Source organism: the organism of the source record quoted next, unplaced genomic scaffold (assembly GCF_019419815.1).
Source record: "Pyrus x bretschneideri cultivar Hongxiangsu unplaced genomic scaffold, Pyrus_bretschneideri_v1 Contig25, whole genome shotgun sequence".
Lineage (NCBI taxonomy): Eukaryota > Viridiplantae > Streptophyta > Magnoliopsida > Rosales > Rosaceae > Pyrus > Pyrus x bretschneideri.
Window position 1 is genome coordinate 3964683 of NW_025999557.1, and position 14268 is coordinate 3978950.

At 36.2% G+C, this 14268-nt stretch overlaps 1 protein-coding gene and 3 non-coding genes across 4 annotated transcripts; 2 read left to right on the top strand and 2 right to left on the bottom strand.

Moving 5' to 3' along the window:
- Window positions 1–2917: 2917 nt before the first annotated feature.
- LOC103957221 lies at window positions 2918–4505 on the bottom strand. The gene is made up of 2 exons (XR_007259407.1): window positions 3386–4505; window positions 2918–3283 (listed from the first exon to the last, which is right to left on the bottom strand). It is a non-coding gene; the product is annotated as an uncharacterized LOC103957221 (transcript).
- A 20-nt stretch (window positions 4506–4525) lies between these two features.
- Window positions 4526–5768, bottom strand: LOC125478600. The gene is made up of 2 exons (XM_048586924.1): window positions 5576–5768; window positions 4526–5426 (listed from the first exon to the last, which is right to left on the bottom strand). Exon 2 carries the CDS (start codon window positions 5230–5232, stop codon window positions 4600–4602), a length of 633 nt encoding a protein of 210 aa, XP_048442881.1. The 5' UTR covers window positions 5233–5426; window positions 5576–5768; the 3' UTR covers window positions 4526–4599.
- A 2232-nt stretch (window positions 5769–8000) lies between these two features.
- Window positions 8001–8073, top strand: TRNAA-AGC. Its single transcript has one exon. It is a non-coding gene; the product is annotated as a tRNA-Ala (tRNA).
- A 4220-nt stretch (window positions 8074–12293) lies between these two features.
- TRNAA-AGC lies at window positions 12294–12366 on the top strand. The gene has a single exon. It is a non-coding gene; the product is annotated as a tRNA-Ala (tRNA).
- The last annotated feature ends 1902 nt before the right edge of the window (window positions 12367–14268 follow it).

Genomic DNA, 14268 nt, shown 5'->3' on the forward strand with positions numbered 1-14268 from the left:
GTTGTTATATGTTCTACGTTTTAACTTGTTCATCTAACATTCTATGATGAACTTATAATATCGCCTTTTTAACGTCGTAGTTACATGTAAATTCTTCTCCTTCCCTACTTTCATAAGTTAAAAAGACTCAGAACCTGCCTAACTTTTGTATTTTCTAATCAATCGTTGATAATTTTAACTGCACAAGAGGTTTTTTTTTGGGTTGTGGGGAGGTCATAATTTTTTATTTTCGGTAACATAAGAGAGTAAATCACCTCAAAGCTAACTTAATAAATGATGAAATAGTTCGAATCCTAGAGATTCTTCTACTAGATATGAACCAACTTGCACTCCGCTATGCATACTATAAAACTGGTACTAGTGATAGTGTGAATTAAATTAACCACTCGTATTAACAACTGCAAAACTATAGACCAAAATAAATTATTTAATTTCCTGCAAACAATTAATGATATAAACGATAGAAAAATCACACACAAAATTAGTATAGAAATTTTAAACTCTCGAGAATAATTAAAAGAGGCGACAGTTTGATCGGATAAAGGAAAAATAAAATGGAGAAAGAGTTAGTCCAAATAATGGGTCCAAGGTTCCATACCTATTATTTATACATTACTCGATGGCTCGGATAATTAAATATCGGTAGCAGTTAAGAACTGTGATGCAAATTGCAGAGGCTGTCCAAACATCTGCTTGCATCACCCACCATACCATTATAGAGAGAGATTTTTTAGTGTGCTGGAAATACAATTTGATACAACAAATGTCATAATACAAATAGTTGGATACTTAAAAAAAAAAAATTATTTGTATTCTGATACTTAGTATACCGAATCGTGTTTCTGACACACTAGAAAATTTCTCCATGATGGGTATCTAATCTAAACCACATATTATTAAACACACCTTGTCAATCAAATAAGCAAAAAGGATGGTATTAACCCTATATTCACTATTTCAATACCAAAATAAAATTAAAAAAAAAAACTAACGAAAAGTTCAAAAAAAACTTTAGTTTTAATGAAAATTGACAAATAAAGGTGTAGTGAATAGTACAAAGGAAAGGTAAAAAATTGGTTTTTAGTTAAAAGTGAACAGTACTCGAAGTGTTTTGTTAAAACTCCAAAAAAAAAAAAAAATGGCATTCATGTTGAGCGCATTGGATGAGAGGTACATCTTCAGTTCACAAAATAATCTCTCGCGTGAATAAGCAAAACTTGTGATGGATGTATATATCAGTACAACTGAAGATATATCTCTTTGTATATCAACAAACTTACTCATGGTAGATATAAATACAATGAATAGGTTACACAATGAACTATAAAGTATCTCGTATACTAGTTATCTATTAATAAAACACACTTTGTCAATCAAATACGTGAAAGAAACAGTATTCACCCTATTTAGTCATGTTGAGTGCATTGAATGAGAGGTGGTTCACAACATAATCTCTCGTGTGAATAAGCAAAACTTGTGATAGATATATTTATTATATATCCCTTTGTATATCAACAAACTTACTCATAGTAAATATATGGAGGATATGAATACAATGAAGTTATCTTAGGTTACACCTCAAAATCTCTCATATAAATAAGTAAAACTAACGATAAATGTATAAAGAAAGAGATCACAATGTATCCGAGAAAATATCTTTTTATATATATCTCTAACATCACGTGATAAAAGTGTAAAATAGAGATGTAAACACTACAGAATATGTCATCAGTTGCACATCAGAATCTCTCGCCTGATGAGGCCAACTTACGAAGAAGCCAAAAGCACTTTGAAGATGTAATGAGGGAAGAGGGAAAAAGACGACTAGTTTAAGATAAGGGCTGCCTACAGGGATCGGACAAAAGGGAATGTTGTCTGTCAAATGTTACTTTTGAAACAAGTATCAAAGTTGGCTTTGGCATTCACCCCTTTCTCCTGTTCACGTTCCACGCCTATACCACAGTGAAAATTTGGACCGCGGCAACAAAGCAGCAATGACTGAAAGGAAAAGAACACTCGGTCGCAATAATACACCAGCAAATTGCATAATGCTTCCACGAAATGAACAAAATTCAACACAAGTGTGTACGATGATGGAAATGGTGTGGCTATCAATCCCCTATTGAAAAACACTTGCATGAAATGAGACTCTAAGGTGACGGCACATGAAGTTGAAACACATGACATGCTTAGATACTGCCCCCTTCGCATCCCTGTTTCATGTAACTCGCTCTTCAAATCATCAAATGCTTTGGTCATAAGACAAACCAACCATGGACAGACCACCACCAAGAGCTCGGTTCGTAGGAGTGCTCAAACGAAAATCAGTTAAGAAATTCTGGTTTAACTTCAGAACCTCCACAAATACGTACGAACCGGTTTGCACATTGGAGAACTAAGTTACGGAAAAGAGAAACCTTCTCGACTTACTTCAAATTTGCCAATCTTCCATGAGAATAATCCTCAAAGGAGACGAAAGCACCCCAAGCTAAACATTCTGAGTCACCGCGGGTGCAGCAGGTCGGAACTAGCGTTTGAAATCTTTTCAATACCGTTGATATTTTCGATATCATGTTTTGTTAATATTTCCAATATATCGAAAAAACTCTTATATTAACATTTTTTTAAGTTTCATTTTAAATTTTCGTAATTTCCATCCAAACCAACCGATATCGATGTCTACATTTCCATGATACAAATTTGCAATATACACCGATTTCGCAACACAAACAGCACCCAACAATCTCTCCCAAGATGGAGGGGCTGCAAAATTCTGTGAACAGTATCAAGTTTCAAATTCTCATTGCGACAGAATCACCAGCAACTCGCAGATTCAAATCCATTAAGCTATCGATTATCAAAGCGCATGACTCACATCTAAGCCGATCGAAAGAACATTATGCGCCATACAGCAACATCAATGGAACAGACCATATAAATCGAACAGATAAATAATGTTAACATCCATAAAATTAACGTACGAATATGAAAGATGACGATAAACAAGCTAGCATCGAAGTTTAAATTAGACGACAGAAGAACAGACTCAACATTGAAACATAAATAGAAGACATAAAAGTTCACCACAAATATGTCCGACGCTACAATGCTCCACCGGATCGATGGAAGACAAACAGCTTTTCCATACATCATGCATTCTTCAACACAAGTGATGATGTACTGGAACCGCATTTGCCTTCAGCAAGGAACTATTACACGCGTAAAGGACTACATCACGAACTGCTAACGAACACACCTCCGGAATACTGTACCAACTTGCACCCTGTTTCACACACATTCAAAAGAAACTAGTCACAACTGAAACAAATTATAAAAGAGTTGGCGAACACAACACCGAAGGGGAACAGGAAAACAGATGTATTACCTTGTCGATGGTGAGGCGAGATCAACAATCTCCAAGGATGAAAACGATGTGAACACCACAACCGGCACCATTCATTTCCAAGAACAATGAACTAATAGGTACTTCCAAACTCAGGACATCATACAGGACAGAACTACAGATTGACCAACCCTAAAGACAAAAAACCAATGAAGCAGAAGTACGAAAGAACAATCAATGCCCCTTCCCTCTTTTCTTTCTCAAAAAACAGAAAAGAGAGTGAAAGGTGAGAACACCCTTTGATAAGAGTGTAGTTAAAGGGGTTAGATTGTTGTCAGAAGCAAAGAACGTTTCGTTGACTAAGAAGGCAAACGAGACTATAACAGGAAAGGCAAGAGTGTTCAATGAAAGAAGATTACCTAAGCAGCTATTGGGGCAACGCTGAACTAAGGAACAAAGAGACTAGCCAATGTTAGAATATTTAGAAGGACACTAACTCTAAACCCTAAGGAAACAAAAGACATGACGCAGAAGAAAAATGAAACCTATAGAAACCTACAAAGTTCTGTATGGATAGATCACTAGACATTCTACAGCATGTACAGTAACCGAATGAAGACACCTAAACCTAACTCTAAAAGGGTTAAGAATTAGCAAATTTGTGAGGGGATTACATTGGAACATTCAAGTCCAATGTAGTTTCCCTCGGATTTCATATGTACGACGGGTTGCTCAATCCCTCCTGTTCCGGAGTGCTGGCAACCACCCGCTTCAAAAGTACAATCCCTGTACCACTAGTTCCCCTCTGCTTCCTTCAAATTTCGGGTAAGTTCCATGTCGAAAATCCCATATCACACATACCATGCCAATTTTTTCCAATATGCCATCATCTCCCCCATTCAATAGTGCAGACAACCATCCACTTCGAAAGAACCAAGCCTTCAAAAGTACAAGCCTATCACAATTTCCTTCTGCTTCCTTAAAATTTCGGGTCAGGTCCATCCATGTCGAAAATCCCATACAACACATACCATGCCGCTTTTTCCAGAAAAACCATTCATCTCCCTAATGCCAACTCCACATCCAACATCCGGAGGTCGTTAACCCACCATAACCATGACTTTAACTTGTAGCACCACTACAGAAAACTAAACACACTCGTCACAACCCAAGACTACCAAGTCTACCAACCCAATTTATTCATTCTATATACAATCTAAACCTATTTACAGGAGCCTAGTGCTCCCATCCGCCCTTCATTCATCGTCAACATCGAGATTCAGAATGCGACGCAGAGTCTTGGTCGCGGAGTCAGCATTGTGAAAGAGGTCTCTCGCAGAAGACCCACCATGCTCCCTAGTTGGGGATGCAGGTGTAGACTTGGCAATTGGGTGGTGCATTTCGATATCAGCGGGCGACTTGGGCAATTCGAGCGACACGGTTCTCTTGGGTCGGATTGAAAACTTGGGGATTGGCAACGAACTCGGTGGGGGAGAGTTCGAGTAAGCCGGACCGGCCCAGAGCTCAGAAAATGAAAAACTTCCATTGAAGTGCTTGCCTTTCTTCGAGTTGTTGACATTGATAGCAATTGGGGTGCTTTTAATAAATGTTCTGCTATCAGACTGTGAAACTGGACTAGATGTATGTATCTTGTTTGGACTAGGTGTAGTTATCCTAGGAGGAGAACCAGAGCATGCTCCCTTTTTGGATACAGGAGTAGAGCAAGCCTTGGATGGGGTTGGGAGTATACCTGACCCGGATTGGAAAGTCCGGCAATTGATCCCTCGGAAGTCCTTGGACGGCGACGGGCCGACTCGGCCCGGCCCGTGTGGCTTCCCCTGGCCATAGTACTGGTTCTTATGCTGCGCCACAACCAGAAGAGTCTCCATTACAAAAGATTCAGTGAGTCAACGAGTACAACTCGGCCGAGTCAGTCCGATTCTCAGAGTAAACGATCTACTTCTACAACTCAGCCCCAAAATACTCAAAGATTGCAACTTTACGGTAAGAATCGCACGGAAAATCAGTCCAATCAAAGACCCAGATCCCGATCAGATTCAGATCAGAAAAAGCACCTATTTCGCTGTAAAACGAAAGATCAAAACTGAAAATTAGATCCAAGAACGGCGTAAAAATGATTACCCCAAACACGAAATACACAAAACCCATGAAAATTAAACATTCAAATCGAAAACCCATGATTATTTTCTCGAGAAAGTGATGGAAAATTACCAAATCGAGCGAGAAAATTCTCACTTGGACCACACAGGCAGTAATCACCTCTCCATCTTTGCTCTGCTTCTGGTTCTCGAGCACTGATTTTTCGGGGATCGGAGTGAAACGAGGAATTGAACCCCGGAGAGGAGAGAGAGAGGGAGGGAGGGAGAGGGAGAGGAAGGGAGAGAGAGGTACAAGGAGGAGAGACGAAGAAAGCACAAATCTGAAATGGCTGTCTACAGTTGTAGTATATAACTAACGTACAGTACTACTGTGGTGTACTACCTGCTTGCGGTGCTCCCTCCGTACTGTATCATGTAAGCATAGTTAAATGGGTCTGGCTTTAGTTATATTTACAGAAGTACCATTTCATCATGGATGGTCTGGGCCCTAGGCCCCTAGCCCCATACATGGCACAGTCGAGTTGACTATTTACCCTTTGAAATTTCCTTTTTGGACGAACAAAATCGGAGTCTACAAAATTGCTCCCTTAACGTTCAAAATTGTACAGCTAATTTACGTTCAAAGTTGTACGGCTAATTTGGTTCTTTGTTAGCGACTACAGTATGAAATATTGTGCTAACATTATTGTGGTTGAACGTAAATTTGCAGTACAACTTTGAACGTTAGTTTCATTTAATTACAAAAATAATTATTACTATTTTATGTTAACAATCTTAACCATTAAACGATTCAAATGACTTTGAGATCCGAAAGTATACTTTCGTTTTAATCTTCTAGTTCATATTATGAAAAAGAATATATATATATATATATATATATATAATGCTTCTAGTTCCTTATAATCCTAATTTAGTTTATGAAATGTAATTTTTCAGGAAGGAATGAATGTAAATATATATAAAATAAAATAAAAAAGGTATTTGTCAGCTTATCTCTCGAACTTGTACGAAGTTGCCAATTTTCCTCTGAACTTTAATTTTAGTTTATTGACTCCCTGAACTATTATAATTAGTCAATTTCTTCTTGAACTTTAATTGTAACATCTCACATCGTCCAGGTGAGTGATCCTTATATGTATATTCTCATCTCTACCTAGCACGAGACCTTTTGAGAGCTCACTGACTTCAGGTTCCGTTGGAACTCTGAAGTTAAACGAGAAGGGGGCTAGAGCAATCCCATGATGGGTGACTCACTGGGAAGTTGCTCGTGAGTTCCCAAAAACAAAACCGTGAGGGAATGGTAAGCCCAAAGCGAACAATATCGTGCTACGGTGGTGGAGCGGGCTCGGGAAGTGATCCGCCCTGAACCGGGATGTGACATTAATTGTACCCCTAAAATTTTATAAATAATTAATATCTCCTACGTAGATTTTAAAATTCTTCATCCAATTTTCACCTATCCAATTTTTCATTATTTTGCCCACATACAGTTGTCATATGTTGTCTTCGTCATCAAAATGAATAAAAAATTTAAAATCTAGCATCAGGAGAAAATGGGTTGTTTATAAAAGTTCAAGGGATAAATGACTCAAATTAAAGTTCAAGGGAAAAAATTGGTTAATAATAAAAAATTTTAGAAAGTAATTGACTAAAATTAAAGTTCAGAAAAAAATTAACAGCTCTATATAAATTTAAGAAACAAATCGACAAATATGCCTATAAAAAACACTCATGACTGATAACTTTATTAATAAAACTTATTAGTGGTGAGGGCATTTTGGGGAACCTAGATAAATATGAATCGAAAAAGTCGGACCCACGAAAGTCATCTTTTCTAAAATATGTGCAAAAATATCGGCACAAAAAGATAGTGTGAAAATAAATAAATAAAAAAAAAAGAGTGGTTGGAGACTTTGACGTGTTGTGTTGTGGATTAGCGACCTACACGTGTCCGTCTTTTTGGGTCGGTCGCATAATTTTGCTCTCCAACTTTAAAAAATTAAATGAATTCCCGGAGCTAATATTTTATAAAATTTTCAACTGGTATGGTGAAATTTTTTTTCTAATATTACATTTTTACTAATAAATGTAGGTTGATTTTTTAATAAGTTGAGTTCAAAAAATCAATAATTATGCTGTTCATTGTGTGATTCAATTAGTGTAAATATATTGTTGTATTAAAAATAAATAATTTTAACATTTGTCTTCTTTTCCTTACATTTTTTGTTTTTTTTTTTTTGGTTTTACGTGTAACGAATTTGCTGTCATCCAATTTGATAATGCAACACCATATGTAAAACTAAACTAAAACAGTACCTTGATAATAATTTTTTTCTATGTAACAGACAAAGATATGCATGAAAATAAAAATAAAAATAAAAATAAAAAATGTTTCTCCTTTTTCCCGCAACGAATAAATCCTGAAGTGGGGATCTTTGCTTTGGTGGGTGGGCTCCAAAGGTGGAAAGATGCCCACGAATACCACAATTTCACTTTAGTCACGTTATTAAAATTAAGTGGAATAAATTGCTCAAAATGGGGATGTAGCTCAGATGGTAGAGCGCTCGCTTAGCATGCGAGAGGTATGGGGATCGATACCCCACTTCTCCATCTTTTCTAATTTTTTGAAAATTTATATTCTTTGTTATTTTTTTTTAACAATAAATTTTGTTAGATTAGATATTAAATTAGCTATTGACAAGGTTCATACTCACGTTATCAAGTAAGAGGTCTCAACTTCTTTTCATCATTGTAGTAACGGAACACTTACCAATTGACATTCGATGAACGACACCGTTTTTGGGGGTCGAAAATAAAATTAAGGGTAAATTACACTTTCATACCTCAGGTTTTGGCTATATTTCAATTTCTTACAACACCTTTAAAACATTTCACTTTCATACCTTAAGTACTATTTTATTTCAAAATAATACCTCAGTTACATTTTCTATCCATTGATCTGTTAAATGCTGACGTGGATGCCAAATGTATGCCACGTGGCTGCCAAATGTTTGCCACGTGGCTGCCAAATGTTTGCCACGTGGCAAAAACAATAATTTTAAAATAAAAAAACCTAAATTTTTACAAAAAAAAAAAAAAAAAAAAAAAAAAAGAATACCCAATACCGCAGCGACCCACATCTGCAAGAACAAGAAGAAGAGGGAGGAAGAAAGGAAAAAAAAATTGAAATTATCCCTCCCCTCAGTGACCCACATGTGTAAGAAGAAGAAGAAGAAGAAGAGGGAGGAAGAAAAAAAAAATTGAAACTATCCCTCTCCCCCCCCCCTCAACCCCCCCTCCCGCGACCCACATCTGTAAGAAGAAAAAGAAGAAGAAGAAGAATAGGGAGGAAGAAGGGGGAAAAAATTTTGAGCGACCCATCTGCAGCAGGAAGAAGAAGAGGAAGAGGAGGAAGGAAGAAAAGAAAAAAAAAAAACCAACCCCCCCCCCAGCTCCCCACTCTCCGCGCGTGACCCTCCTCCCTCCGCGATCTGGTGATTTTCAGCGCGAGTGAATTTTGAAATTACTTTGAGTTTGAGATGATTTTTGGACTGGTTTTGTGGTAGATCCACCTAATCTTGGGTTGGATTTTCGGGGTGGGTGATGGGGGATTTTTGGGAGGGGTGGCTCGGGTGGGATTTTCGGGTATTTTCTTTCTTTCTTCCTCCATCTTCTTCTTCTTCTTCTTCTTGCAAATGTGGGTTGCTGAGGTTTCAATTTTTTTTATTTTTTTTTGTAAAAATTCTGGTCTTAGAAAATAAAATAAAAATTATTATTATTGCCACATGACAGACATTTGGCAGCCACGTGTCATATATGTGGCAACTACATCAACATTTAACAGATTAATAGATGAAAAATGTAACAAAGATATTATTTTAAAATAAAATAATACTTAAGGTATGATATTGAAATGTTTTAAAAATGTTGTAAGAAATTGAAATAGAATCAAAACCTAAAGTATAAAAATGTAATTTACCCTAAAATTAATTATGTCACCCTCATACAAAGACACAACTCTGCCGTAATTCAGGTCAACAGGGTCATAATAGTCAAATTTTCTCTGCCTAGTACACTCAGAAACAAATACTTTAGAGTTTAGACAAATTAAATTAATTTTTAAAATTTTGGCTCCATTTTAATCAAGTGTGAACAAAAGATGGCATAATCTTTCCGTAATTCTACACTTTAATTGTAGTGGTAGGTACCAAACAAGACATGTTCCTTTTAAATATCTTGTCCTTTTTAAAAAAAAAATTGAATATATATATTGTCCTTTAAGAATTAAGAGGATCTTTGGTATGATATGAAAATATATATTTTTTATTTTGTATTACTTCAGTTGGTTGGATTTAGGCCTCTAAATATGTATTATTACTTGTCAAGTTTGAACTACCAAGCTGAGCTCAACTCTATCTCGTCGCTTATAAAAACTTTAGAAGTTGCTTATGAGCTTTACAAGCCAAACATACCAATGTTCAAGCTTAACTTGTTTCTTAATTAAACTGAACTAGGCTTCGCTTAGTTCTTTCATGAGCCGAACTATGACGAGCAAAACATGAGTCAAACTTAATCAAACTAAACTAGCCACTACAGTATGAAATATTGTGCTAACATTAGTGTGGTTGAATGTAAATTAGCAGTACAACTTTGAACATTAGCTTCATTTGATTACGAAAATTGATTATTATTATCCTTATGTGTGTCTGCAAACAATGCCAATAATTGGCTCAGCTTGTTTTAGTTGCCTTATGTTAACAATCTTAACTATTAAACGATCAAAATGACTTCGAGATCCGAAAGTAAACTTTCGTTATCTTCTAGTTCATATTATGAAAAAAATATATAAAAAATGCTTCTAGTTCCTTATGATCCTAATTTAGTTTATGAAATGTAATTTTTTAGGGAGGAATGAAGGTAAATATATATAAAAAGGAGGTATTTGTCATTTTGTTTCCCGAATTTGTACAAAGTTGCTAATTTTTTTTTAAGCTTTAATTTTAGTCAATTAACTTTATGAACTATTATAATTAGTCAATTTCCTCCTGAACCTTAATTGTATCCCTTAAAATTTTATAAATAGCCAATTTTTCCTACGTAGATTTTAAAATTCTTCATCCAATTTTCACCTATCCATTTTTTCATTATTTTGCCTATATACAGTTGTCATATGTTGTACGCGTGATCAAAATGAATGAAAAATTTTAAAATCTAGCGTCATGGAGGAAAATAGGTTGTTTATAAAAGTTCATGGAGTCAATGGCTATTGTAACATCCCACATTACCCAAGGGAGTGATCCTTAAATGTATATTCTCATCCCTACCTAGCACGAGACCTTTTGGGAGCTCACTGGCTTCGGGTTCCGTAGGAACTCCGAAGTTAAGCGAGAAGGGGGCTAGAGCAATCGCATGATGGGTGACCCACTGGGAAGTTGCTCGTGAGTTTCCAAAAACAAAACCGTGAGGGAATGGTAAGCCCAAAGCGGACAATATCGTGCTACGGTGGTGGAGCGGGCCCGGGAAGTGATCTCTCCCGGGTTGGGATGTGACAATTGGTATCAGAGCCTAACCCTGGTCGTGGTGTGCCGACGAGGACGTTGGGCCCCTAAGGGGGGTGGATTGTAACATCCCACATCGCTTAGGGGAGTGATCCTTAAATGTATATTCTCATCCCTACCTAGCACGAGGCCTTTTGGGAGCTCACTGGCTTCGGGTTCCGTAGGAACTCCGAAGTTAAGCGAGAAGGGGGCTAGAGCAATCCCATGATGGGTGACCCATTGGGAAGTTGCTCGTGAGTTCCCAAAAACAAAACCGTGAGGGAATGGGAAACCCAAAGCGGACAATATCGTGCTATGGTGGTGGAGCGGGCCCGGGAAGTGGTCTCTCCCGGGTCGGGATGTGACAGCTAAAATTAAAGTTTAAGAGAAAATTGGCTAATTATAAAAATTCTGAAAGGTAATCAATTAAAATTAAAATTAAAAAAAAATTAACAGTTTTATACAAGTTTAAACAAAATCGACAAATAAAATATGCCTATGAAAAACACTCATAACTCTACTGAAAATCAAAATAAAACTTATGAGTGATGTGGGCGTTTTGGGGAACCACGAAAGTCATCTTTACTAAAATATAATATTGGCACAAAAAGATAGTGTGAAAATAAATAAATAAATGAAAAGAGTGGTTGGAGACTTTGACGTGTTGTGTAGTGGGTTAGCCACCTACACGTGTCCGTCTTTTTAGGTCGGTCGCATAATTTTGCTCTCCAACTTTAAAAGATTAAATGATTTCCCTTGGTTAATATTTTATAAATTTCTCAATCTACCATTAATACCGTCTAGTATACTGAATTTTTTTTTCTAATATTACATTTTTACTAATAAATATAGGTTAAATTTTTCCGAAATTGAGTTCAAAAAATCAATAATTATGCTGTTCATTATGTGATTCAATTAGTTTAAAAATATTGTTGCATTAAAAATAAATAATTTTAACATCTTTTCCTTTTCTCGTTTACATTTTTGTTTTACGGGTAACGAATTTGCTATCATCCAATTTGATAATGTAACACCATATGTAAAACTAAACTAAAACAGTACGTTGATAATAATTTTTTTCTATGTAAAATAGACAAAGATATGCATGAAAATAAAAATAAAAATAAACAATGTTTCTCCTTTTTCCCGCAACGAATAAATCCTAAAGTGGGGATCTTTGCTTCTGTGGGTGGGCTTCAAAACTGGAGAGATGCCCACGAATACCATTCCGAATATGCCACAGTTTCACTTTAGTAACGTTATTAAAATTAAGTGGAACAAATTTATCAGAGTGGGGATGTAGCTCAGATGGTAGAGCGCTCGCTTAGCATGCGAGAGGTATGGGGATCGATACCCCACTTCTCCAAATTTTTCTAATTTTTTTTTTTTTTTTTGTTAATTTTTTTGTAACGATAGATTTTATTATATTAGATATTAAATGAGTTATTGATAAGGTTCGTACTCATGCAATCATGCATGAATTCAAGTCTTTATTATCACTGTAGTAACGAAACACTTACCAATTCACATTCGTTGAATGACACTATTTTTGACGAGGAAAAAAAAAATTATGTCACCCTCATACAAAGACACAACTATGCCGTATTTTAAGGTCAACAGGGTCATAATAGTCAAATTCTCTCTGCCTACAACACTCAGAAACAACTACTTGAGAGTTTAGACAAATTAAATTAATATTTTTTAATTTTGGCTCCATTTTAATCAAGTGTGAACAAAAGATGGCATAGTCTTTCCATAATTCTACACTTTAATTGTACTGGTAGGTACCGACCAAGACATGTTCCTTTTAAATATATTTTCCTTTAAGAATTAAGAGGATCTTTGGTATGATATGAAAATATATTTTTTATTTTGTATTAATTCAGTTAGTTGGATTTAGGCCTCTAAATATGTATTATTACTTGTCAAGCTTGAACTACCAAGCTGAGCTCAAGTCCATCTCAAGTCGCTTGTAAAAACTTTAGAAGTTGCTTATAAGCTTTACGAGTCAAATATATCAATGTTCAAACTTAACTTGTTTCTTAATCGAACCGAACTAGGCTTTACTTAGTTATTTCACGAGCCGAACTATGACGAGACAAACATGAGTCAAACTTGGTGTGAGTCAAATTGTTTTGAGCCAACCCTAAACACTCATAAACAAATCCTTTAGGGCCCTATTTGGTGGGCTATATAGGATTGTACCTTAGGGATGAGATTTGATTGTCAGGGACTTGTAAGACGGTACTTGTAACTCGTGTATTTGGTGGGCTGAATAACCCACTATGTTATGGATCCATAACTCATTTTGTCCAGTCATGTCCATCTCACATTTTAACACAATCTATCCCATTCAACCTGCCACATGGAGTCTAAGAGTTCAGATAAATGAAATTATTTTATTTTATTTTTTTTAACTTTTAGGTCCATTTTAATCAAGTGTAAACAAAAGATGGCACAATCTTTCCATAATTCCTGTGCACTTAATTGTAGTGGTAGGTAGCAAACAAGACATGTTCCTTATAAACATCTTGTCCTTTTTTTTTTTTTTTAATTGAATATGCATTTTCCTTTAAAAGGATTTTTGTATGTATGAAAATTTTAAAATATGGTATAGATGGTCCATATGCTTTGTCCACTCAATTCATTCTACTTTACAAAAACTTGAAATTATTGTTTGCATATAGTTGAACACAAAACATGTACAAATACAAATTCTTCATTTGCAATGCTTTTTCTTTCCCGGTTTGAGATGTTGAGGTCCTTCGGATCTCTTCCTTTTGGAACCAGGAGATCAAACAATCACAGGTCACATATTAATCACTTTCTTTGCATTTAATGCGCCACATACACAGATTTGGCTGATACATGGCAACGAAGTGATGCTTGTGCAGGTTCACTTGTGCCCTGCCTTGGGACAACACGGCGGACCGTCTAAGCTCGGCCCTATGTTGGTGGGAACCTGTACTTGAACACTCTATTTATCAGCCTTTATGTCCCTTTCGTAAAGCTTAAACGCTCGGCCCTGTGTTGGTGGGAACCGTACTCGAACACTTTATTTATCAACCTTTATGCCCCTTTCATAGGGTTTTGTTCCCTCGTCTAGTCGTCATATGGCTTGGAGTTAGATGTCTGAATAAGTATGCCCTTTATTTTCCTAGAACTTCGTGCCACAATGCTGTGAGTGGCCAACTTGCCCCTTAGACCATCTCCAACAATGGCTTATAACCTAAAATTCCCCTTTTTTTCCCCCCCAAAACCCACTCCA